The 27001-nt window shown below is 38.5% G+C and overlaps 1 protein-coding gene across 6 annotated transcripts in view; it reads left to right on the top strand.

Moving 5' to 3' along the window:
* Nucleotides 1–27001, top strand: part of FARS2 (phenylalanyl-tRNA synthetase 2, mitochondrial) — a 237980-nt gene that overhangs the window by 65354 nt on the left and 145625 nt on the right. For all 6 annotated transcript variants that reach the window (XM_030444177.1, XM_030444178.1, XM_030444174.1 and 3 more), the window contains 2 exons: nt 3368–3527; nt 10805–10936. In XM_030444177.1, the coding sequence (XP_030300037.1) occupies nt 3368–3527; nt 10805–10936 (292 nt within the window). The remainder of the gene's footprint in view (nt 1–3367; nt 3528–10804; nt 10937–27001) is intronic.

The raw sequence follows: 27001 nt of genomic DNA, 5'->3' as shown, positions 1-27001 counted from the left end.
CTTTGCAACACATCATCATTGAATATATACACTGACGGACCTGTGTAATTACTAAATTTTTTACTTCTGCATGATGACACAATATTCAGTGTTTTGCACACCTTCTCTTAAAGACAAAAACTTCTTGTTCCTACAGTAGACAGACACAGGTGCTTGATTTATAGGTACAGAAAATTTATTTTCTGGTAGTAGTAACAACCGATCATATTCAATACAGTAAAATAGTGCATTTTATTTTGGTCTGCACTGAAGGAATAAATGTGCACACAATTGTGTCATCTTGGATGTCTCAGTGTTTTATGTAAGACTTAGGTTTGGGATTTTTCTCCATTTGCTCAGATATGTGTTTGTGAAGAATTGATATGAAAAAGAAGCAACCATAGGTGATTCTTCATTTTATTCAAGTTTTGACTTCCCTGGCTTTATGTATATAGAAATATTGGAGTGTTTCTAGTCCAAGACATGTACTCAGCACAGTTCAATCATTGTAATAGTGAAACCAGTGTATCAGTTTAAAGCTGCGTATATTGACATAGCAATCTTGGTGAACAGAATAGAAAGGAATAAGTATTAATACACCTGAAGGTGTCTTTTTTTTTTCTGTCTATAACCCCATCCCCAGCTGTGCCAGAGCCTCTATGGAGAATACCAAAGTGCTTTCCTGTGCCTGTCAGCAAGGGCAGCAGTTTCCTTGCCCACTACCTGTCTTCCAGGGCTTCCCCTAAGGCTGTGTTTTCACATCCTGTGCAAACTAGTGTAGATTCACAGCTGTGCCAAAAGTGACTCAGCCCCGTCCCACCTTCCAGCGTGTCTCTTGGTGCATCCAGTATGCTGATAAGTGGTTACTGATCTGAATCTGACCAGTTTCACGTCCCTCAGTTTCTTCCCGTCTCCTGGGTTACTTCTCATCTGGATCCACCTCCCAGCCTGGCTCACTGCGCTGCCATGTGGACGCTTGCCCTGGCAAAGGGAAGGAGATGGTGCATATGGCTGGTTTGGCAGCATACAGAGGACGGCAGGTTAGAGAGCTGGGGTATGACTAAATTTATTTACTCTCGTGGTTCTTGCACATATTTTATTGACACATCTGATACAATCTGCTAAAATAGATTTCTGCTTCAGACAGATATTGTAGCATCAACATTTCAGGAATAATTCTGTAGTATGGAAAGGTACTTCTGTGCGCTTGTTGTTAATGTATTTTAACGGCAGTGTCCAGTCTTTCTGTTCATTGCAGTGGTCTGAGTAACCAGTTTGAAGCTGGAGAGGAATGAAGCAGGAAAGGAAGAAGAGTTTCATGTCCTAAAATATTGCTGATGGGAAAAATAGCAATCACACATCTTCAACAATTACACATCTTCTAATATGTCAATACAGTGTATTCTGGTTCTAAGGGAAAAATACTTCTGTGGCCTAAAGGGTGTTTCTGGCTTACTTCTCTTCCGTCAATATAAATTAAAAATTGCTTCCTACGTAGGGTAGTTCAGAGCAGAAACCTACCTTAGCCACTCCAGGTTCTCATGTGAGACAGCCTGAGTCTGTCCATTGACCAGCCAGTGAGCCTAAGATGAGTAACCTCCCTAAGCTAATGTTGGCCACTGTAAATAAGCCCTGGATATCAAACCCACTTGCTGGATGAGTTCTCTGCCCTGCTGACAGTAAATTAGTTATGGAGTGGGCATCATCTGCTTCTTCCAGCCAATGCAAAAATAATGCTTGTAGGAAGAAAGGGGTTTAATCTTTCACGTGAGCACTTGAATAAAGATTCTGTTATGTAAAAGTGTAACACCTAGTTTGTCAAAACTCCTGTCTTTTGATTATTAAAGGAATTTTAGTCAGGCTAATGGACAGTAGTTTTACTTTCTTTTTCTTTTTTATTTTGTAATTTTTTTTCAGTGCATGAAGCAGATTAACTTGCCAGGTGTTTTCTCAATCTTCCAGCCAAGTCTCCTTCTGATCAGCAGTACAAAGCTAAAGGCTACTGATAGGATTCCTTCAATTCATTTCACTGCTAGTTTGCATAATATCTGAATTCAGACCCCTGAATGCATTGTATATGTGTGAAACTTGATAGAAACTAGTTTTAACTGTGCATTTGTAGACTGCCAGAGGTTCACTCGAACTTCTTAAAGAACATTTAATGTGCTGAAGGCATCAAACTGCAACTAAAACAACTTCTGTGGGCATCTGTGGGTTAAGCTTACACACTGTTTGTGGCATCTTCTGAGTAAGCTGGGAGGCTTAATGCAAAAAAAATTTTATGCATGTTTTTTTCCCTCTATGTGTGCTTGGTTGACTGTAGGTACTTAGAGGAGAAAGGGTAAGAAAGAGCGCAAGAAGTACTTTTACAGTTCTCTCTCTCTCTCTACCTTACAGATGTAACAGAGTTGTTTTTTGTACAGCTGTTAGGATTTTAAAAAATTCTCTTCAGAGTGCAAAACTGCCTGTTTGTCTCCACAAAAGCAGAGAGGCTCAATGATGTGGCTTAGTGGGAGTATTTTATTGGTCTCTCTGAGAGGATGTACATTTGCTGGTGTGGATCGGTCCAGGATTGCTTGATCAGGGCTGGACAGGGGTGTGCAGGAAACAGAAATCTTCAGTTTGCAGCATAGTGGAGAGTGGCCTCTGCATAAAGAGTGAATTTGCCACATCATAAATGCAGCCTGACCCTGTGGTTCCTAATTTGGAAACCTCAGACCAACACCGTGAATCCTTAAAAACCCCCACGATAGACAAAATCCCTGTACAAAGGCAGGTGCTGTGTTCAGGAAAACACAGAAAAATGGTAGTCCTTAAATGAATAAATATTACCCAAGATAAATCAAATGTAAGCAGCCTAAATTAAACAGCCTAGGTTTTTTTGTTTTGTTATGTGGTTGTTTTGGGGGTTTTAGGTTCATTTGATTGTAGATTTTAAAGTTCTAGGGGTTTTCGGTTTTTCTTTTACACCATTCAATTACTAAAAAAATTAAAAATGTTCTAAATGCCATTGTGCATCGTAGGTTTTGGAATATAGTTTATGTATACTGCTCAATGTAATTTATTCTCCATTAAAACTTTCAAAGTAAGAGAATCAGAAGAAAAAGAGATGTTTCCTTAAGGTTATTATTTTCCTAGAGGTAATCATACTATTTGAAGATATGGTACAGAAATAAAACAAATGTTATTGTTGGAGTATTTGTGGTTTTGTGATGATTTATCTCTGTGTTTAAGGAACAGAATTTGCATTTTTATAATTTTTATGCTTGTTTTTCATGGTTCAGACTTAGCAGGTAAGTTCCCAACTTAATTATTAACTTTATTCTCTGGTTTTGTTTAGAAAGTAATTGATGTGAAACACACTGGTTATTTTGTGGTTTTGTTCTAGCTGTTCTCCAACATTAAGGATGGTGAAGGCTTACAATTGTTTGAGCAAGGTCATCGCACTGCACACAAGCAAGAGTGTCACACCATGGAGGCAGTGAGGCTGGTGGAGTTCAACCTGAAGCAAGTGCTTACAAAGCTCATGACTCACATCTTTGGTGATGGTAGGTTCTTGAACCTTTTTTCCTGGGCTGCTGATGGCTTTAGGCATCTGGACTTGTCGGAAACATTTTGCTGCATAATAAAAACAGGAGGCTTGGGGGTGATATTGACAGCTGTCATACTGAAACAGCCATGTGGGATTTTTCTAATGAGAGTTACAGCAATTTTAGAAGTCTTCGTTCATATTCTTTACTGTTACATTTTTGTCTTAAGTTTGGTTGGAGTTCCATTCCAGTGTCTTTTAATGCCAGAGTGACTGGCTATTGATTGACCTTTCAGCTGTGACTTGTATTTATGCTATTGTTCTTTAATACTGTTATATCCACATCTTATAAAATTACTGAGCACAGCCCAAGAGGCCACACACAATTCTCTCTTGGTTTTCCTAAATCCCGGTGCACACAACCCTGTGCTGAATCATCAGGGTTTTGTGAAAATGTTTTGGCATGCAGCAGATCAGGGTAATGCAGTGGGCATGAATACAGGTAAGGACATTTGCCAGACCCAACCAACTACAAGTACTCATCTAGTAGAAGCCATGTGTTGGAGTAAATGTGATGTACCTCTCTGTGAGAGCCTCTCTGCTTCCTCCTTGTGGGCATCCTGTGTCTCCAGAGGGAAAGGGCATGAAGGAGGTGTCACATCTGGGGATGCATCAGCACTTGGGTGCTGCTGGCGAGGGTGCAGGGCACTGATTATATCTCCTAATAGTAGCATGGAGATGGACAGGAGAAGGGAAGGGATACATACCCTTCTTTACCATGAGGGTGTCAAAAAAATGGAACAGGTAGCCCAGGGGAGTAGTTGAGGCCTCATCTCTGGAGATATTCAAGGTGAGGTTTGATGAGGCTCTGAGCAACCTGAGGGTTGCTCTAGCTGAGGGTGTCCCTGCTGATTGCTGGCGTGGGGGGGTTGGACTGGATGGCCTTTAGAGGTCCCTTCCAACCCAATTTATTCTGTGATTTTATGACACGTGCATGTGTGCTTTGCTGCATCCACATACACCAAACCTTTTGGCTGAGGAGAGATGGTATTTGCTAAGCTCATACCAAGCTGAAAAACAGCTGGGTTTTGGTACTTAGGGTGGAATGAGGAAGGGTAATGAATGTCTCTGTGTATGAATCAAATATCCTCTCTTCAGAAATACCCGCTTTCAGTTTGAGGACCTGAACTTATAAATGGCCTAAGTCAAAATTGCTAGGTTAATGTTATTTCCTGGCAAGGAGGCTGCTCTTCTGAACCGATTCATTTTTCTGTTCAGGAAATGCTGGATCATATCAGAATGCATGGGGTATCTTGGCTACTTTCAAAGCTTTTTTAAGATTTAGAGCTGTAGTTCCAAGAGTGGATTGATAATGGTAGCAAGTCATATATATGACTGCTTTAATATTTTTCTGAAATTCTGAAGCTGAATTTACAGCAAGCAAAACCTTTACTGTTTTTCAGTCTATTCCACATGGACAAAATCTTTTTAGGTTCCTGACTTCAGATTTTCTTTTGGGTGTATTCTACTTGACAGTGGCCTTTTGAAACATACAAAATTGGGATCAAAGTGACTAATAGTAGGAATGATATTTTTAGATCAACCTCAGATGAGGAGGATGCTGTTTCAATTAAGAGGTTTCTAGGAGTTATTAGTGATGTCCGAGACTGCAGTGGCATCTTTCTAAAACTGTTGACAGATGCTTCACTTTAAGCTTCAGGATGTTGGCTGTTACTAGTTCTTCTACAGTCCACACAGTAGCTAGAAAGACATTATTTTTTAATTATTTATTAATTAATTGTTTTTAATTTAATTTATTAATTAAATACTTTTTAATTATTCTAAAACTACAGACTAAAAGTAGATACCATCTTCTTACTGTTTTTTATTTCTGTGCCCCCAATATTTTTCCTGAACTACATAGAAAAGATATAGTTAGTGATTTAACTGTAAGTGTCTCTACTTTTTTTTCCCATTCGTGGACATAATAATCTCTGTCCTTGTCACCATATTGATGCTAGGCCCTAAACATATGAAATGAGTGTAGTACAAGTGACCTGGGGAACACATGATTAAATTTGTCTTTTGACAGCTCTCATTGTTTAATTTTAATTTTACTTTTATTCTTCACTTTACACAATGCTTTCAATTACCACTTTATCTCAACTCCTGTAGATTTTAATTTAAAAATCAAAATGTATTTTACTGTATTTATTGCTCTTTGAAAAATTCTTTATTTTTCCTTTGTGTGGCTATTCCATAAGGCCCCATGCTCTGTTAAAAGAAAAAAATATCATTCATTTTATGCTCTGCATCAGTTGTATTCTCTACAGCCTGTGCTGTCAGCCGAATATTGCAGTCAAGTTGCACATCTTTTCTAGCAGGATAGCATGATCATAGATGCTGTAAGCTACTGAAATATTGTATTAAGGCCAACTGTTATTTAACAGCTGATTGATTGTTTTGCAGGCTAAGTCTACCATGAACACACAGACATGCTATTTAGTTTTGCATAAACTAGCTTAGGCCTAAAGCTCTCTATCTCTTGGATAGCTGTGCTTCTGCAAGGCTTCGTATGAATTTAACAGCTCAGGGTTCGGCCTGGAGAAGAGAAGGCTCCAGGGAGACCTCAATAGCAGCCTTCCACTGTCTGAAGGGGGGCCTACAGGCAAGATGGGAAGGGACTTTTTAAAAAGGTATGTAGTGATAGGATGAGAAGTAATGGTGTTAAACTGGAAGAGGGTAGATTTAGTTAGACATCAGGAAAAAATTCTTCACTGTGCAGGTGGTGAGACACTGGCACAGGTTGCCCAGGGAGGCTGTGGCTGCCCCCTCCGTGGAAGTGTTCAAGGCCAGGTTGGATGGGCCTTGAGCAACCTGGGCTGGTGGGAGATGTGCCTGCCCATGCAAGGGGGTTGGAACTAGATAGATGATCTTTAAGGTCCCTTCCAACCCAAACCATTCTATGATTCTGTGATAGATTGAGGACCTCTGCACGAAGGTCAGATCTCTGACCTTTCTCTTTTTTTGTTTGTGTTTTTTATTGTCTCATTTCAGATATGTTTTGTATTAGATTATGTTACATAATATTTAATAAGCCAGTTTTAATTTAGCTGGCTCACCTCACATTATTTCGATACTTTAGGGTAGACTGCACATATCAATAAACAATATAACAAACGTTGAGTAATGATCACTACTTTGTCATGAAGAAGGTCAAAGGCTTCATAAAACTCTGCACCTACATTTATTCCCAGGTTTGTCTTTTTACTTCTTCCTGGCTTTGCCAACAGGCAAAAGAATGATAGATATTAGATCAGGGGAAAGATCTGAAGCATTCAATTAGCTGTCTTAATAATATAGGATAATGTAGGATAGTTCTTTCTATGACATTTTCTAGTGGCACGCCATGTCTGACTTTGCATTCTACAAGTGATGGCCTTTCAGTTTATTTCATGAGATTTTGCTATTAGGAAGCTGTTTCAAATATTACACATAGCAATCACCTTCCTTACTTTTCTTCTATTACCTCCAGATATGGTGCACACTTAAAATCCACTAATTTAACTTACACCTCCATCTCCACGTGCAGATCTGTCAGCACAAGAAGTCTGTTCTGTCTCATTTTAGTCACCTTCTAATGAGGTTTTCCAAGATTAGCTGTGTTAAGTTTTCTTAATAAGTTAGTCAGTCTTTCCCAGCTCCAGCTCTTTCTCTAACCTTTCCGTATTTTACCAAATCTCTTCTGGATCCTGAGAGATTCAGAAGTAATCATATGATTGCAAATAGAAAAGAATGACTGTGTGCTGGTTCTGTATCTTTGCTTTGCATTAAATGGCCCCAAAATTTACTGCTATCTCATACTTATCTACTCAATTCCTAGGGTAAGACAAGATGGGAGGATGAGTAGTACCATGCTTTGACTGATGGTTCTGCTGCTGCTGGTTCTCACTGAACATTCACCAAATGTCTTTTAAATCAAACACGTTGTTCTCCTACTGTTTCCCTTCCTAATTTGTATTGATGTCTCTTTTGACTGCATGAAGATCTATGATTGTAAGGAGTTAAAAAAAAAAAATAAAAAAATCACCTATTGAGGACATAAAGGTCTGGCCACTAATAATGTGAGCTAACACAGGTTTATGTGCAGCCAGCTCCTGTCTGCTGCACGTGAGATGAATTAACTGAAGCAATGAGGTACATAGTACTTAAAAATGAACACTCTTCTCAAGTGGCCATGGCTTGTTATGTTCTGTGCTCCTCAGCACTGTCTCCCTGCCCTGCACCCCTCTCTTTTTCTATCCCACGGACTCCTTCTCTAAAAATAATGCTCACAGCAACAAAGAGAATTTCTGGACAGTGAATACCATCTGGGGATCTGGCTTTGTTGCTTCTGTGCTGTAGTGTAGAAATAGGCTGCTTTAATATATTGGGTGGTTTGGTTTGGGTTTTTTTTCTTTCTTTTTTATTGCCTTTGGTCAAGCCTTTTTCATTATGAGACTAAATTAGGCTTGTATTGACAGATACTTGTTAAGCTTAGTATGAGATAACACTATCACTGTTGAGTGCAGGCTATGACTAATTCCTTACCTGGATTCAGTACTCAGGAATAACAATAACTATTCCCTTTTTCCTTTCTCATTGTAAGTTGCTAATGGACATTTGATAACTGGAAGGACTCCTGTGAACTGTGAGGCTGTGAAATGAGCAGATGTCCCCTGCTAATACAAATCATCCCTTTGAACTAAGGGAATTACTGAGTTTGTATCAAGTGATCAGGCTTCAGTTAGATTCAGCATTGTGGTTTTTTGAGTGCCTCCATTTTTTAAAACCAGTATACATTTCCTAAAATCTCTGGAAAAGATTTTTTTCCCCCCAGCATTTTATAGGCTCTATATGAAGAAATAAGAAAAGTTTCATCAGGTAAAAATGTATAGTACTACAGAAAGCCTCATCTTCATAATCCTTTTAAGTCTTCAGTTGTTTAATTTGATGAGTGTGAGCAATATCCCTTATTCCATGGGAATATATTGGGTGAAAGGACAATATTTTTTACCTTAATAATGAATGTACCCATTTATTCTCTGAGTCTGTAGAAATGCAGTTAGAAGGTTTAATCTTAACAAAGTTTGTGCACCCTCTGCTTTTCAGCAAAGTCCTCCACAGCCAAAAGACTCAAAGAGCACATGAATGTAAACTAGAGAGGTATTCCCTCTTGTCCTGGCTATTGTATTAATGACATTATTGTGGTATATGATGTTACCTATTAATTTAGGGAAAAGAAGGAAGGAGGGAGTTGTTTCTTCATTGTGGATTTCTTTTGTTTTATTCAGATTTTTTTTTTTGTTTGCTTATATCTGCTTAAAACAAATGCCTTTTACGTACTAATATACAATAAAATTAAAAACTAAAAGAGTTTAAAATTTTTTCCTATAAAATTTTATTTTAATTAAGAACAAAAATGAGAAAACTACTTTTTCCCAAAGCTTCATTTTGAAGTGCTCAGAGGATTAGAAAGAAATCATTATCTGAATATGATGCTGAATATGAAACTACTTGAATATTCAATGTCATTCTTGCAGCAGTTGCAGATTTTGATAGCTAAAGATATTTTATTTGTACATGACTTTACAGAGTTGTACATTCCCCAGACTGAAAATGCATTTCTACCAAGATTGGAAAACCCATAGAATCTTAGAATAGTTTCTCACCACACTCACAATGAAGAATTTCCTCCTAAATTAAAAATAAAAATGTTTTCTGACCACCATACTGTTGTACACACATGACTTTTTAAATGTATATAATTTTTTTATTGCTATGCAGAAAAATAAACAATAAGGTAATAGTCCAATTATGAATGGTATAATTGCTACAATATTTGTTTTTCTGAGTTCTGTGGATAAAGTTATTAAAACTCTTTTTTAGCATTCATGTATCTTTCTGAGGTTTTTTTTTAGTTTTTAAGAGAGGAAAGAGAATACAGAAGTATCAATGTGTTTTTTTTTAAAAATCTGCTTCTCCATTTGAAAGTTTACATTATCACAAAAAGTTCCCTGTAACTTTTCTGTATTTTATGTTTCTGCCATGTATGTATGTTTCTTTTCTTACTGTCTTAGTTTCTGTAGCTACATTCAGTGTTTGAAAAGTAATAAAATAAAACCTACTCCTTACGGCTACAGAAAAAGTTGGAATTTGAAAAACTCTCTGTATAAATTATGCAATTTCATGTTGTAAGTCACTTTTTTGAAATAAAGAAAACCCCAGAAATCAAACTAGGGGTGTTAATAGTTGCTGTTACCTGAACAACCTTTGCTGGGCCCCTGGTTTTCTAAACTGAACCTGCCTGGTTGTTGATAATCCTAATGCTGATTAGCATTTGATTTAACTGAAGGGAAAGATGAGTTTGGGATTAAGTCATTAGCTCACAGAATTCACATTTCAGCTTTCCCTGGAGTTTTTACAGTTCATGTTTCTGAGACTTTTTTTTTCCTGACACCTAATGGCTGTATAAAAAATTCTTCAATAAAACAAAACTTGGTTACAAGTACTGAAACACAGCAAATAAATCAGGACCTTGACAACACCCCTTCTTTGCCAGCACTGTAGTCCTTGTTTTTTTCTGGCTCTGCAGCTCTGAGATGCCAGGGGTATCTTTGCTCAGCACAGTGGTACTTGCAGAGGTGCTGAGCTGCACATCCACATCTTGTCTCATGGGTCCAGAGTATTCCATCTCTGCTGATATATTGCATACCTTAATAATGTACTCTGTGTATATATATTTGTGTGTATTAATATATATTTTTAACTTTCCTATTTGAACATGTAGAGAAAGAATTGCTGTGTATTTTAAATAGGTTCTCATGAAAAAAATTACTTGCCTAGCTGATCCATAAAATACTAAGTGACAATTAAAGACTTTGTTTTTCCTTTGAGGAGGAGCCAGTCATCTTCTGGTGCAAAGAATAGCAAAATAGTCTGACTTTCCCATGATCTTGGCTCATTTTTGTTTGGTATCAGGTGGTTGCTAGAGTTTGACAAGTGATTGATTTGGTTTCAAAGGGTGCTTGAATTGCACAAAGTGTTTTTCATACTAGAAAAGACATGGTCATTTTTCCCCACAAGTTTCAAGATTTATTGCCTTGCACAGGTGTTGTAAATTAGTTTGTTTGCTATTTATTTTCTCTGGATTGCTGTAATTGATGTCATTAGTTGAAGGGTAAGTTTTACAGATGGTTGGAGGGATGGCCTTTTAAGCATACACCCTTCTTATTTTATTTTTTATCACTGTTACAGGGCTGCAAGTGAGATGGGTGGACTGCTACTTCCCGTTTACTCACCCTTCCTTTGAGATGGAGATCAACTTCCAAGGAGAATGGATGGAGGTCCTGGGCTGTGGGGTCATGGAGCAGCAGCTAGTTAACTCAGGTACTGAAACTCCTTTACTTCATTGGCATCTCTTTTAGCAAACACTTCCAAGGCAATCAGCATCACAATCTGAAATGCCTCCTTCTCCTCTGGTGAGTGCAAGCATCTCTGTTCAGCAGCCACCACAAATAGTCCTTAGGTGGAATGCAGCCCTTGCATGCTCTGATTTGAAGGTAGCAATTGAGTGAGTGATCTGCAGCCTGCAAAGGGAAAGATTGCCTTTTATTTTGTTCAGTGAGACAGACAGATGTCAGCCTTAAAAGCAAAATCTGGGTGTGTCTTTTTTTCTCTTTTGAGAGATATCAAGTGGATTCCTAGTTATGATTTAGAAGTATCATAAACAAATAGCATCATCTCATATTTGGAATATCTATAGAAAGAGGAATGTGATATATTTCATACTGCTTTTTGGTCCCTGGGTAAATGGTAGGTTGGTTTTTGGTATAAGTTTATTCCTTTTCTCCTCAGGTTGGTTATTTATGATGTTGTAAACTGATTAAAAGCACCCTCATTTGTATTAATTGAAATTATTACATAGCAATGTTACCTGATGATTTTGCTCTCTAAAACTTACATGTAAGTAACAAAAGAAGAAGAGGAGAAATTGGTGGGGTTTTAAATTTTTATATAGTGAATTTTACATTCTGGGGTTTTTTATTAGCTGAGAATAGGCAATTTTTTGTAAGCACAGTGCAGACTTCATGCACTCAAACCTGTCATTCAGTGTCTCCCAGTATTGTCTTTGCTTGATATTAACTATTAAAATATGTATTCCTGAAATGTAATACCTGCTGGTAGGCATCACTTTTCCTTCTGTAAGACAATATTTTCCTAAGAGAAATAACGAGCGCTTTTTACCTTCACAATCCTTGAGTCCTTCTGTGAAGACTGCTTTGTGGGGCGATTGCAAACAGTCATTTGAATCTGAAGGTTGGATATGACTGCTTATGTATGGTATAATTTGTATAGTTGGAATGCTTCAGAACAGAATTTTTTTCTTTTTTTAATTTTTGTTTTGTTGAAAATATATAAGTTCATATAGTAATATACAGGAAACAAACAAACAAAAAAACAAAATGCAGACCAGAAGAAGCTTTGTGGAAGGATGGAAAGCTAAGGTCCATGCTGCAAGGGGGCTAGGACATTTGCTCTAAGTAGATGCTGCTTTATGTTGGCAGAAATTTCTGTTGGACTGGCAGGTCTTATAAAGATGACTACCTGCCCAAAGTAACCTCAGTATAACTCCTTGGAGGGTACCCTCCTCATGCAGCAAATCCGCATGAGGTCCAAATGGTATTGGTAGATCATATTAACGTTTTTTTTTTAGTCTTGAGTAAAGAATTTTCATGGAGCTTTAATGCCCCTTGCAGTCCGTGTTAGATTTGTTGTTATTTTCTGAAAGACAATGTCCTATTAATTTTTTTCTGATGCCTTGTTTTGAAAAGAGCCTTTCTTTTCAACCGCGTTTAAGTAGAACATAATACACATATTTACTACGTGTCATCAGAAATGCACTGCTAATAGAGAAGAATTGTCAAATACATTCAAATGTGTTGATAGTACTCTTCATCACCTGCTTTCTTACTCTCTGCTCTTTTTATTTCTGATGTCTGTGAAGAGCCTCTTTTTTTTTTTTTTTTTTATGTTCCTTAACAAGCTAGATTTCCAGTTTCTGACATAGACGTCACAGCACCTGTGTGGTAAAGAACCCAGATATGAGAGGCAACAGAAGAAAACAGTATTCTTGGTGCAACTTTATTGTTTATGGACTTCCATAGTGCTCTATTTCACCCTTGAAATTTCACCTTTGTAAAATGTTAAACCAGATCAGGACTTAATAAGGGAGACACAGGCAGACTCATTTTTAGTCATTCACTGGGTAGTGGGGGTGATCTAGTCTTCTGCACCATTCACATTTTCTGTGTGAACACTAAGCAAGGTTTCTGTTGTCTTGGTGTGTGGATGAACAAAATTTTATAATGCCTGTAATTACCATTTATATTGAATTCAATCCAGCTATTGAGTAATTTTGAGTTGTTTGCATTCAGTAAAGTCTCTTACTGTAAACAAAGTGTAGAATATGGTGTTAATATTTTCTAACACTGAGAGTTGCTGGTTTTAGAAGAAAAGAATATACCCTATGATAGTGTTTTATTTTATATAATTATTGAAAACCTATGCACCACTACAAAGATGCACTGAATTGCAAGGAATGATATTACATGTTCCCTTAAGGCTGGTGGTGCTGAACTAGAGCAATTATTTGGTATAATGTGAACATAGAAAAAACACTATTATAATCAGTGTTCAACAGGAAGTATAAAATCTAAATTATTGTAATGTTCAGCTTTCCATTTTTCTGTGTGCTTTGTTTTTCATCTTAAACTGTACCTGAATACATAACTTTAATAGGAATGTTGCATATGAATTTGATATAAAGGTATTTTTATTCAGGATAACACTGGGAAAAATATAGAAACTTTACAGTATATTAGCAAGTAGTCTTATTTTTAGGTTTATGATAACTATGCAAGGAATCTCTTTGATCCAGTAGAACTAATATCAATTAACAACACACAAAGTATTTATTTCTGTACTTCAAGTGTTTGTTATCCAATATTTGCAAAGCTGGTTTTCATTGGTAGGTGCAATTGGAAGTTCCCAGGTCTGTATGAAGTTACATGGTTGAAACCTTTGAATATAGGATGCTCCTTCCTCAGAGGCTGTAATCACATGGTGTTGCTTAGTACCTGTGAAATTGGAAGCAGTTAGGGTGTGATCCTTTGCTGATTGAAATCAATGGCAATGTCCTTGGTGTTCAGTGTTGTAGGATATGTTAGCTGTGGATGGAAGCAAGAAAATTGGACGGGAGTTTACCCCAAAACCAAGAGACTATAAACACAAATATTTGAAAAACAAAAGAAAGGACAAACACACACCCCAAACCCACAAACAAAACCAAACAAAAAGCTATAAAAGGCTTCTCATGATGTTTCTGAACTCCTGAGGTATGCAAAAAAATAACCTAGGGGTGTCACACAGATCAAACCAAAGTCCAGGACATACCTGTATCCCTGTACCATGATGACACCCAAAGCAGGTGCTGAAAGATGAGTAAACAGGTGTGCTTATGCCCATCCTTTGCTGATACACTCCTGCAACAGTCTTTTCCTGCACTGAGAATGGTACATTTGTTTTCAGTTGTCATTGTGGAATTTTTTTTTCCATTCATTTGTTGAAGTGTTTTTTGAGTTCTAGTAAATCTTTACTATGTGCAGCATCGTGCAGCATCTTGCAGCAAGAAACTGTATTGAGGAAGAACTTCCTTTTTTTGTTTTGACCAACAACTTAAGAGTTACAGCTAGAGCTCCTCTCATGTGAGAAGAGACAGTAAGTAGCTGTCTCTTCTTCTGTGTTTAAGCCACTCAGGATTTGTTTAGATCTCAGCTGTAACTCTTGTCAATGATTTCTTTCCAGGTCAGAGAGGGTCCTGGCCATGCAGTTTCTCCCTGTGTGGGAGCTTATCTGTGTGTTCTGATCATTCCTGCCTTCATTTTCTGCAGCTCTCTGCTGTAGGAAGTCACTGTGTAATACTCAAGCTATGGGCATATGGTGGTTTTGTACATCGTACATATACCATACAGTAAAGACTGCCTTTGCTTTTCTTTTTCTGATAATTCTTAATATTCATGTTGTTGCCTTGACCTTAAATGAGCCTAGAGTTGCAAAATGAAGAGAGGTTTTGGTACAATGACTGCTGAAGATGATTGCTTTTGATCACTGGCTGGTAGTTTGAAACATCCTGGCACTCAGCCACCCATTCAGCTCTGGGTGGGAGCTCAGGTTGAGAACTTGTTTCATGAGATTATGAATCATGAAGACAGCTGTATTGAGGCTACCAGTGAGAGAGGAGTTGGTAAGACTCTTCCTGTATGTAGATTTTTCAGCTTTCCACATTAGAACGCAACATTGATATTTATAGTCTTAAGAAATCAATTTTTTAAGTTATTTTTTATTTTTACTTTTGTTTGACAGTTTGAATTTAGTAGGGAATGGTGTAAGAGTTTGAAGAAGGAAGTGTCAGCTTTCCAGCATGAATAGTAGGATATTATCATGGCATTAGCAAGGAAATGATCAGGCTTTCAGTAAGGCTATAGAAAGAACTTCTAGTCAACAGTCTGCATACAGTTATAATTTTAAAAATTTCTGACTAGTCTTGGTCTTCCAGCTGTAAGCTCTGAATTTATAGGGTAGGTAGTTTTTCGAGCATGATATTTCTTCCTTAGTTTTGTGTATACTTCTGATGAGGAAAAAAATTCTAAACTTGTCTAAACATCTTTATGAACACAGTTGAACATGACCAGGAGTGTGCCATAATTTCTGCCAATATTTGCCCACTTGCCATGGGTGTACACTCCTTGGTGAAACTTGATTCTTGAAGTGTGAGCCTTTCCCATTTGGAAGCCTTTATACAGATCAGTTGGAGGACTTATTTCCAAAATTTAAATAGAACCTGGCCCAGGGCTGCCACCTTCAGCCAAATACAAGTCTAAACTTGTAGAATTCATTTGGCTTCAGTGCTGCACTAAATAAATCTTTCTTTACTCATTTATTGAAAATCATCAAAGTTGCTGCCTGAGGGGAAGTAGCAATTTTAAGTTCTTAACCTGTCCACTCCTTTTTGTTTTGTATTAAGGAAAAAGAATATTAGTTTGGACAGTTATCCATGGGCAGCAGACAAGTAGTTAACAGAAAAATTATGTCAATGTTACCTTGCAGATGCAGGACATATATTTGTTTTTTTTTAAATTTATGATTATGTTCTTAAATCAAATTTTAGTTATGGGCGAGCTACGTTCATATATCAAGCAGCAGGGAGTGTTTTGGGCAAAAGGAAATTTAATATCTTTCATCTAGCAGGTTGTTTTCCTTCTCAGCTTTTCCCTGGTAAATTGCATTAAAATGTTGGAGCAGATGGTGCATGTGGCTTAAGCAGTATGCAGACCCATGTTCTGTCTGTGCTAACAGCTCTCTGTGGGGACCTTGAAATAGTTAATGCTGTATATGTCTATATGGATATAGTGTATAAGGGTAAATATAATGCATTTAAAATACATCCCTGCAACTCTTCAAGGTGAAATTAAAGTTACAGAGGTATTGGTGTCTTGAGCACCTGGGGCCTCCCAAGGAGATGAGGTGAAACTGTTGAGTGGGCTGGTTCTTCCCACACAGTGCATCCAAAGAGATTCAAAAGGCTGTTGCCTAAGCTTCCTCTAATCTCCTGGGGGTTAAAATCTGTTAATTTTAGGTCACTGTCTGTCTCCTGCATGACCACATCACAGAAATACTTTGAAGTCTCCTGGCATTTCCTGCATTTATCCTCCTAAGACCGTAATGAGATAGGGATGTGTAGTCAGGCCTCTTCTGTGGACTGGAGACTGACACACATGCACACTGCAGACAAAGTCTTTAGTTGCCATAGTTAAACTTAGTTTTTCTACAGCCCTTAATAGATATTAAAAAGGTCTTTGAATGTATGGAGCTTATTTTTTGGATCAGTTTGCTGGGCAGTCTCTACGACTGGCTGCAGGGGGAGCCTGATCTCTTGATTCAGGCAAGTACCTGAAGGTTAGGTGAATATCCCACAGAGACCATGTCTCAGATTAAATGAAATTAATGGGGAATTAGGCAGCATCTGAGTTTGAGTGACTTCCCAAGGGTCTCAGGAGTTGCCCGAGGCAGAAACTGGAGTTGAATCCAAGCTTTATAGCTCAGCTCCTGGGCCACCTTTGTCTCAGTTCATCCTAGTGATTGACATTTGCACAAGCATACTTATATATGTTTGTGTATATATATATATATATATATATATGAAAATAAACACAGAGTGAGACAAGTAAGACAAATCAGTAACTAAATAAATACAGAGTGAGGCAAATTTAGCCTGTGTTGATTTCTGTATATGGGTGGTATTCTCCACACATGCACACACATTCCCACTGTAAACAGAAAAAATGATTGTCACAGCTGGCTAGTTTGAGGGACACTCTGCCGAGCTGGCCACCACTGCAGTCTTTTTTTGTCCAGTCAAACATGGAGCTAGTATGGAGTTGTGGGATTTTAGAGAAAGATGTGATTGAATTTTTATTTGGGTTCTGCAGGATTGCATATATATACCCACATATACCCACAAATATACACACATGGCACAGGTAGGGAAGCGTCTACCTGAGGCAGTACTGATTGGTTTAAAAGGGCATAAGTGAAAGGGCAGAGGACCTGATTTTCACTAAAAATCTGTGGTTGTCCATCCTGTCTGGACAAGGAGAGAATCTGTGATTGTAGTTACCTGAGTGGCTGCCAGCAGAACAGTTAAGCACATACTTGACTTTTAGTGCATGTAAAGGCCTTGATGTGTATGTTGAGGGGGTGGGGGGGTCAATTAGCTGTCATTAATTGCCCACCACACCTCTTGGCTGTAAAGGAACTGTGCATAGCCAGTGACTGCAGAGATGCCAGCTGCTTTCTCAGCATCTTCAGATTAACAATTAGTGCCAGCCACCTTCATTGTTGTAAACCTGAGTGATGGTTTGCTAGGCATCCAATTCCAGCAAAGGGAACAGATAATGAGCTGCTGCATGAGCTGGACAATAGTTTGTGCTTTAAATTTTGGCAGGGTTACATCGGGACTCTCAGGACTTTGGAGGTTTATGTTTCTAAAGACATGTATTTTTAAATCAGGATGACTCTTAAAAACAGTTTCTTCTGTCTCATTTCATGCCACTGAAGGAAGAAATTGGAGAGAGTTTATTTCCTGTGTTTGCATAAAGAATGCCTTTTTGATTTGATTTTGTTTTGGTTTCTTTTGAACTGACATGAAGTAAGCCTTGGTCATGCCTTGATAACTGAGCTAAAACACAGAAATGAGGTTCACAAAGGTGATGCTCATGTCAATCAAAGGGTGCATTGCACAAAGGTTATGCTTCAGTCAATGATGCTTCGGTGTATTCTTTTATTTGTTACTTGTTTCTCTTGTTCTGTTACCCATGGTTACACCACCAGGTGTTGTGTTGTGTTATACATTTCCTCTCCCCTTCCCTTTTCCTTGTCAAGATAATTTGCCTGTTGTCTCCTACTTAATTTATAGCTCTATTTTTAAAACTGTTTTTTCATCAAGCTTTTCATCCAGAAGGAACCTATAAAATTTTTGAAATGTTGCTTTCTCTGATTTTATTGCCTTTGACAGATTCATTAGGTATGTTAGAGTTTGTGTTCTTCAAAAGAATTAACAGAAGCTTACTCCCCATCTTTATGTGTTTGTGTGGAATGAGCAAATACAGTATTCTATTTTATGACAATTCTATTACACCTATTTCTGGGAAATGTGTTATTTATTTGCGGGGCTATTTTGTGAGAGAATAAGTATAGGATTGAACTTGGTTGGCCATTTGAATTTGTGGCTACATATGATTTTGCCAGCTAAGTGTTAGAGTAGTACTGTCAATGGATTTAGAGGATAATTTCCCTTTCACGATGCAGGACTACATTTTTAGTTGGAATATATGCTCCTTATCTTCACAATTTAGGAAACGACTTTGTCTTCATGGTTCATTTTCTCCTGCACAAAAATTTCTTTGAATAAGGATGAACTCCACCTAACTCAAACCTTGAAACTATCAAGAGTGATAATTTGACTGACTAAGGCATGGTACTTCTTTCCATCCAGTGAATGAAAGCTTCTCCTTAACAGACATGAGGCTTAATTGTGTCTATTTGGAATCTAAAAAGAAAAAAAAGAGGTGGGCAAATGTGCAGATACATCTTGCAAAGCTTTTATTGCCTTCAGAGGAGTTTGCCCATGTGTATTTATTGCCTCTTCTTCCCTTAATTTTTTTTTAATCAAAAGTAAATTAAAGGTTTAGTAATTCACTATTACTTGCCTCCTTGGGATCCAGTAGGAGGACTAGAGCGCTGTATACAAGAGAAGGCTAAATAATGATGGATGTAGCTTATTAAGCAGCTCTCAAATAAAAGAAGGTACTACTCTCAAAAACCTTGAGGAGCAACAATTTATAGCACAGAGAAGGTGTTTCCCTTGGCTTTATTTATGCAAATAAAAATACAGCTAAATAATACTACTGAATTACTACACTGTTAAGTGATGAATGCTGAATGTTTCTAATCAGCCAGGAGCTGCTCCAATGAGCCTAATATAATTCCTCATCAGGCTAGGATACCCCGTGGGGTTTTTTTGTTGTTTTGCAATATTCATTTTTTGCTGTTCCCAGGACATTTATCAGTACTATCCAGTTGAGGGTGAAGAGATTTTGCAGACATGCCTCTGCCTGCTCCTGATTCTGCCACACAAAGCTCAGTTGAGGTAGTTTCAGTTCAGCTGAGAGCAGAGCAAGCATTTGGGAGGTATTTCTCTTCACTACATTGCAAATACAAAGTTGATTTCTCAAGAAGAGAGAGAGGTTTTGGATAGAATGTTTGCATTGTGCATAATTCCTGTCAGTTTTGTAGTTGGAGAGAGGAGCCGGTGACCGCAGTTCTCCCACATGACTGCTGGAGGCTGAACACCTTCCTCTTCCCCTCTCTGCTCTTGCATTAAGAAAATAACCAACCAGTGGTAGTGTCTGAGTGGTCAGCCCTCCAATCTCCATTCCATTTATCAGCTTCCAGTTGAGTCACCAGGGACATGTCTTTAGAGGGCAGCAAATGGGGAAGGGAAGCCTGAGTGTACTGCGCATCTGGGACAGAGCAGTGGCTGCCCAGTGGTGACAGCCTGGTTGTGGCAGCAGGCCAGGCTGAGCCAGTGGCACCAGCCTCTCGTGGCTTATTTTGCCTGGAGGTTTGAGAGGACCTGGTTGACCAGCTGCCTGTGTGCCAGCATGTAGGAATCCACTGCTGACCAGGCAGGCAAGCCTTGGCTGGCAACCTTTTTTGAATTGCATGTGAGCAAACACACAACAAACAGCTCAAGAGCCTGAGTTTGGCCACTGCTTCTCTGTTGTTATTGCCTGACAACAGACCAACCTTTCATGTTATTATAAAGTTGAGCTTTCTAAGAGTATATGATAAATCAGCTCCACTGGGGCTGCTTTGGCTTGTACTGCAAAGGAAAACTTAGCTTGAATTTTGTTTGGGCTTCATCTTCAGATAACTGGCTTGGCAGTTCAGCATTACTAAATAAGAAATGTCTACAAGCACTAGAAGGGATAAAACTGAGAATGTAAATAAAAAGGTGATGTGGAGGTTAATTGTGGTTCCAGAAGAAATGAAGGAAAGAGCCTACAACAGGTTTGGCACTTCCATACTGCTGGGAGGTATCTGCAGCACAGCTACAAGAGAGGAGACAGCTTGTTCCAGGCAGTGTACCAGCCAGTTATGAGCAGGATCTGCTGCTGTACCTGAAGGAAATCAGGGAAAAATGCCAGCCTTTATTAACACTTTTCCCCATGTAAATAGCAATGACAGATTACTAATAGATATTAAAACAATGTCTCCCTTTTCCTGAACAGAACGGATGCCATAAATTATGTAGCCTGATGACTGTGCAGTGAGCATCACTAATAAGTTTGATCCTAAATATTCTGGCAGAGTCCCAGGAAACTTCTGTATGTAACAACAAATGGATTTTAAGAGGTAACCACTGAGGTCGTCTCATACCTTTTTTGTTTATAGAATAGACAATGGAGAGCAGAAAGGGTTGGTTTGTTTCTTTGCTTTTGAGGGCATTTGGATTATTTAAAAATTTTAGCTCACTATTTTAAAATCTCAGCAAGTTCTGTATTCTCAGGATCAAAATGTTTGCTTTATCAGGAGAAAAGGCAAAAAACCACATCAAACCCCCAGAAAGCCCATAAGCTCGTTGCTACAGTTTTAGAGCTCTTCAGTTCCTCACCTTGCAATAAGTTGTAACTTTTATCTCTCCTTTATCTTAAAATTGTAAAAAACCCAGGAAAAAGTACACAGAAAAATGTTTCTTCAAGACCTGGAGTTTGAGTTGCTCATTCAAAAGTAGCAGTCATCTTTGAGGTAATGGCAAATATTGCCACTGACATTATAATTCAGAGGTGTTTTTTTTTTTTAAATAATAATTAAAGCAGAACAGTGATTGATGCAAAATAGCAATGGGAATTAGAACAGAAAAAAAAAGTTAATAAGACTCATTTAAATAAGGCAAGAGACTGTAGCTAGAGCTTAATCTTTGACTGTATGGGTTGAAAAGTATTTAGCTAATGAATTATTCTAAATGAACAAATACAGTGAGGAGGACCCTTTCCTTTTATTTGTTCAGGCTTGCTTAGCATGTTTCCAAAGTGACAGTCAAAGGTAAACTTCTAACTTAGACTTTTTTTTTCATCTCAGGGAAATACATTCTTAATACAATAGTACTGCATAGGTTACAGCAGAAACTACAACTGCCAGGATATCTCTGCTACCATACTAGAGCCTGTTGTATCACCATCAGGAGAGGGACAAAATTACTTCTAAAAATGCTAAATTGCTTTCTGTTTGTATTCAATTAAAAGCTGATGATCTTAGAAAGGAAAACTACTTTTCCTGTATTGACACTTGCTGATGCTGTGTTCTTCTTTATTTATTTAATAAGAACTGGTGGTTCATATTATAATGGAGCAGTTATTTTCTCTAGGGCTCTCTGCTCATGAGGGGCAGTGTCTGTGTCTGCTCTCTTATAGTTATTTATTTATAACTCAGGGCAGTCTGAGGTTCTCACCATATTCAGAGGAGGGTTAGGGTATTTCAGAGGAGGTTTATTGACATCTGGATTGCAGCTCTCTTGCACACCATGGGCACATGAGTAATAGGAACAAAGAAAAAGGGCATTTACAAGAGCCAGTCCAAAACAGGGAGCTGAACTTCACTGAAGCCATCTGAAAATGCACTTAATTGCACAGGAGCTTTAAACAAAAGGTTATTGTGTCTGTGTTGCTATCATCTTTCACACATCAATAGTGAAGTGGAGCAGTCTGTGCGTAAGCATTTGCCACATTCTGCATATGGCAGATTGGAGTACACAAACAGTAGACAAATGTTGTAGCATTCTCTGTAGATTTTCAAAGTTGTTGTATGCCATTTGGGGGGGGAGGGGACGTTGTTTTATAATAGTACCCAGGTGATGAGAATGATGCACTGGTTGAGTATCTGGGTTTCTTTAAATCTGACCCTATGAGCTGTTGTCCTAGTGGGACAAGGAACAAGCTGCTGCTTTGTTTCGGCAGGATGTGAGGCTGAGGGGAGTTGCTTCTAGCTCAAAAAAAAATTAATTCCTACTGTTTTTGCTTCTCTACTGTTAATCAATACTGAATAAATTCAGTAGAAGCAAACCAGTATGTCCTGGGATGGAGAGAAAGCACTCAATATTATATGACTCTAATATAGTGAAAAGAAAAGAGTTATTTTTGTGGTGCCCCATCAGTACTTCTGTGGTTGTCACCAATGATTATGAAAGATTATCAGTGGGCATAATGTTTACTGGTAACTGATTTTTTTCCTGTTCAGTTGCAGACCATTCATAAACACTGTCATTGCCCTGGAATTTCTTCCACATCCTTTTAAGAAAATGGTATTTAAAACCAAGGACAATTGGAAGATGAGACAGATGGAAACTTGGGTCATTCTAAACCAAGTTTAGGAGCAGTATAAGGAGAGGTGAAACCAGTCATTTCCTATTGACCTCTCTGGGCTCTCTGGTGTTGGACAAGGAATGATGTCACATTCTTGCCTCTTCTTCATGGGTCAATAATTAGATCAAACTTTATAAACAGCCATCAGAGACCTCCCTTCTGTTGTTCTTCATTAAATTGGCCATTGTGTTTAAGCTTTCAGAGGAGGGGAAGTAATAGCAACCACTTGAAAAAGAGATGGCCAGAGGGTAAGATCAGGTTGGCTCTATTTTTGTAGACTAAATTAACATAGTAATTGTTAGAAGAGGAAACACAGTCACAGTCATCAAAAAACCCCACAGATTCTTTACTCTACTTGTTTTCAGAAGACACCCACTATTCTATGCTGCAGGTGTAATACTCAGCAGTAAAAGAAAATCATTAATTCTTGCCTTGAAAGGATCAAATTTGAAAAAGCCAGGGTTCCCCTACAATGACCTTCTTGCTGCCTTATGATACTCTGTAGGAAGAGAAAATCAGCATCTCTTTCCTTAAAAGACTCACATTTGAAAAGCAAGAGTTCCTCTACAGTGACCTTTTTTCTGCTTTACTCCCATCTCCCTTTCATTATTTCTCTTCTGATGGAGCTTGAAGAAATACCTGTACACCTTAAGGTAGGGAAAAGCTCTGTGGCTGTACAATTTACAAATGGAGTATAAGGAAGGTGAGCTAAGAGGCACTAAATCTGTAATTCCATGTGTTCTGCAAGTTTGTGCAATATAGAGCAGACAGGGCCTTCCCAGGCTCCCTGGAGATACCCAAAAGGCTTGGAGGCAGAAGGAAGTAATTGCAGAAAGTATGCTGGCAGCTGAAGGACAACCCCAAGATGATTTTCAAACCACAGCTGAGGAAACTGCCAAAGAAGTGTGACAGCAGGGAAGATGCCTGCATGAGCTCATCAGTTCTGTTCTACACTATCTGTAGAAGTCTTGTGCAAGACACTGAATTTGGAGGGCTAGGATTTGTCCCTAGCATTGCTTTCTGGACACACGCCTTGAACAGAGAGCCTTCAACCATTGACTTTGATTTTCTTATTCAACTCCCAACCTTTTTTTGTAGAAGTACAGTTTTAGTTTGGGTAATCCAGCATATGGACTTGTTTGCCATGTCTGCAATGATGTTGAATGGAAGCTGAAATCTTCCTCTGGGAAAGCAGAAAAGAATGATGAAGAGTCATGGTGAAGGCTAAGGGTGGGATTGGAGTAAAATGCTGTATTAGGAAGAAATATGAAGAGTTGAGCACTGGTGAAAATGGAGAATAAAAAAGATGGAGTAGCTGTTTCTTGATAGCTTAAGACATAGTAGCAGCTGTAATGGCAACAGAGAAAAGTCCTGAGGAATCACACTGTCTTTATTTCTGTTTGTTGGGTTTTTTCCCCTAAATTAAAATAGAGAGGGGCTTGCTTTCTTCTTTTAAGGACATGTCAACTGAAAAACCTCACAGTAAGCTGTGAAGTCTGATAGCTTGAAAGTGGTATGTTTCCCATGACCATGCATTACTCATCTACAATACCTTAGCCTTACTAGACATAAAGCTTACTGCAGTGGAGCCCTACCTGACTGAAAAAACTCCTCAGTCAATGTTGGCCCATCATGCAAATACTCTTAAGACATAATGCACCAATCCAGACTTGGATCACTTGTTGTAGGTGTCATAGCTTTGAGAAAGTGTTAATGTATAGATACGTTAGTAATGTGTCCTCTTCACCTCTTCTGAAACCTCTTTGAACCCATGTGTTTTTTTTTGCTGGTGGTTGGTTGTTTTTTAAAAACCTGTATATAAAAGCTGTATTATTAGACATGGCTTACAGAAGGTGAAACTCTAACACACTCAATGTAGTGACTTGTCCCACATTGTCATTCTGCTGTTCACTTGGAGAAAGGCTGTCCCTCTTCAGTTGTTTGTCCTTAGTAAGGGCAGCATTACTGCTACCTTGTCACCTTCTGCTTGGAAGGTAATTCTTTGTTTCATGTGTTTCTTTTTATGTGCTTTTTCTTTTCAAAATCCTTTTCTGAATGTTTTAGACCTGATCTCTGTCTCAGAAAGTTTGCTAGTGCTAGGTTTTTCTTGTTTTTCTTTTTACATGAGGAGCTCTGAGCTGGAGCAAGCAAAACAAACATTAAGTATAAAATATGTTCCAGTGTTATGTGAGGACTCCTCGGGATTTTTTCACAGCCAGAAATTTTACTTTTGCAAAGGTTGTTTTCCTTTCCTGTGATTACCTTGGTGCACTTAGACTGATGCATTAGAAAATGTCTGGAAAAATGCTCCAAAACTGCACACTAACAATTTGCCTGGAATTCAATGGTGCTCAAATTCCATGTCCTCCCTTACACTTCATGCTCTTAGATGCGGTCAAAGTAGGCCAGATTAAAACGTATACGGGGTATCAGTCTTCATGTCAAGATGATCACTGACTACCTGAGTTTAATCTGCTGAAACATCACGTGTAGCCCTGTTATTGCATGATTATAGCTTCTGGTTTCTCTAGCTGGCAAAATGCAAAAGCAGTCAGATCCTTATGGCTGATCCTAATGTAGAAGATTTCTATGTATGATAAAATGCTAACCCTTCAAATCAAATCTCAAACATTTGGATTTTTTCTAAATTTATTGAGTCTTGGTTCTCTCTGCAGAATGGTTGTACAATTTCATTTAGTAATGTCAGTTGTCTTTGTCCTGCTTATTATTAACCATGTACGTAATAGTAGCGCTCTTTCTGCATTCAGTAAGAAGAGAACACAGGCATGCCTACTCCTAAAGATTGGGTTTTATTTTTGTTTATTTGGTGTTTGCTTTCTGCGCAAAAGTTGTGTAATTAATTGGACGGAAATACTGATGCCTGTATTAAAACTATTCAGTAGGATTTTCTTGAACTTGGCATCTCTGTTGCATTCAGGGTCTTCAATTTATTTGTGTACAAAATGGAGGTAATAACCTATTGACTTTTTACTGTTGTTTCAGGCTTGATTATTAGTTTCAAAATGCTGTTGTAGCTACTGATGCAAGTCAATCAGCAAGTGTAAAATAGACTGGGAGTCACAAAGTGCAGTAGTTGGTATAATGGGAGTTACCCAGCCTTGGAATTTAGTGAGGACTAAGCAGCTCATGGCACGGATGCCTGCAGTGGATTGTAGATGCCAAATGGTGTGCACTAGGGTTGGCGTAATGTTGAGAGCACAGGCTTCTGAGAGGGACCACAGCCTCTGGAAAAACTAAAAGTGAGCAGACTCAGAAGAGCTGTCTGATGCTGAAGGTTGATGAGAGGTTTACTGACAGCATCTGATCTCTTTGAAAAGTAGCATCATCCAGCCCCTGCATCCAGCTTTACATCTGATCCTCTAGACAAAAGGGTTAGTGGATACTGTGCTTCCAGAGGAAGAGCACTTGTGCTGTGAGGCTGCAGGGTTTTTTAGTTAATGCTATTAACTGCATAAATGCCAAAGAGCCCCCCCGAAAGGGATTATTGTTCTTGAGCATACACCGACCAAATAGAAAGTACAACAGAATCTTCACTACAGAGCTAACAAAAACTAACACTGACCTGGCCAGTAATGAGCGAACAAACTAGCAGTTTTAGGAAAGACTGAGGTAAATTGTCACCTTGGGACAATTGTCCTGACTAAGCTAATAGCTGTCTGAGTGTTACTTGTCACAGTGCTGTCGCTCAGACTGCTCACACTAATGTCTCTACTTTGGTGTTATCCAAGGTTCTGCACCACAGCCACACAAATGAGACCTTTGCTGGGCATTATTTTACTTGTACATTTTTATATTATTCTTTTTATTGACTTGAAGATAAAGATACATGCTGACAAGGCTCATGCTGAAGTGTTCTGTTTTAGCTCTCTAATCAAAATTTAAGAGCATTGTCTACCGTACAATCTCATTTTGAGAGGTATCCAACTTGAACAGTTCCAGAATCCATTTGTCATTGTTGCTTAGAAGCATTTGATGTTTTGATGCATTTTCAATCACTGCTTACAGCACTCCGTAATGTTTTTACAGCACTTGGCTTGGTAGCTGCAGTTCTTTGCTGCATCGGGGTTTTTTTGTGGTTTATTTATTTATTTTATTCTGCTTAAAACACTCCCTGCTTGCAGCAGCTGTGACTTGTGCCCATCAAGGTAAAAAGGCAGCATTTTTATTGCTGCTGCAAATCTTTCTGCTCTGGGTGATTATAGGTATCTAGTCATAAAGCAGCCTCAGAGCCAGCAACACAGTTTGTAAAGACACTGTGGGGGCAAAGTGAGACTAATGCCTATTTCCAGCCCCTCTGGTGAGAACTGCTTGGAGCAGAGAAAACCCCCTCTGTCCTCCCCAGCACATCAAAATCTGGCAGCTAGCTGCTAATTGCCTTTACAGTGATTCA

The sequence above is a fragment of the Calypte anna genome, chromosome 2 (assembly GCF_003957555.1).
Source record: "Calypte anna isolate BGI_N300 chromosome 2, bCalAnn1_v1.p, whole genome shotgun sequence".
NCBI classification, from domain to species: domain Eukaryota; kingdom Metazoa; phylum Chordata; class Aves; order Apodiformes; family Trochilidae; genus Calypte; species Calypte anna.
Note: the sequence above shows the minus strand (reverse complement) of the source record. Positions and strands in the feature narration are given on the sequence as shown.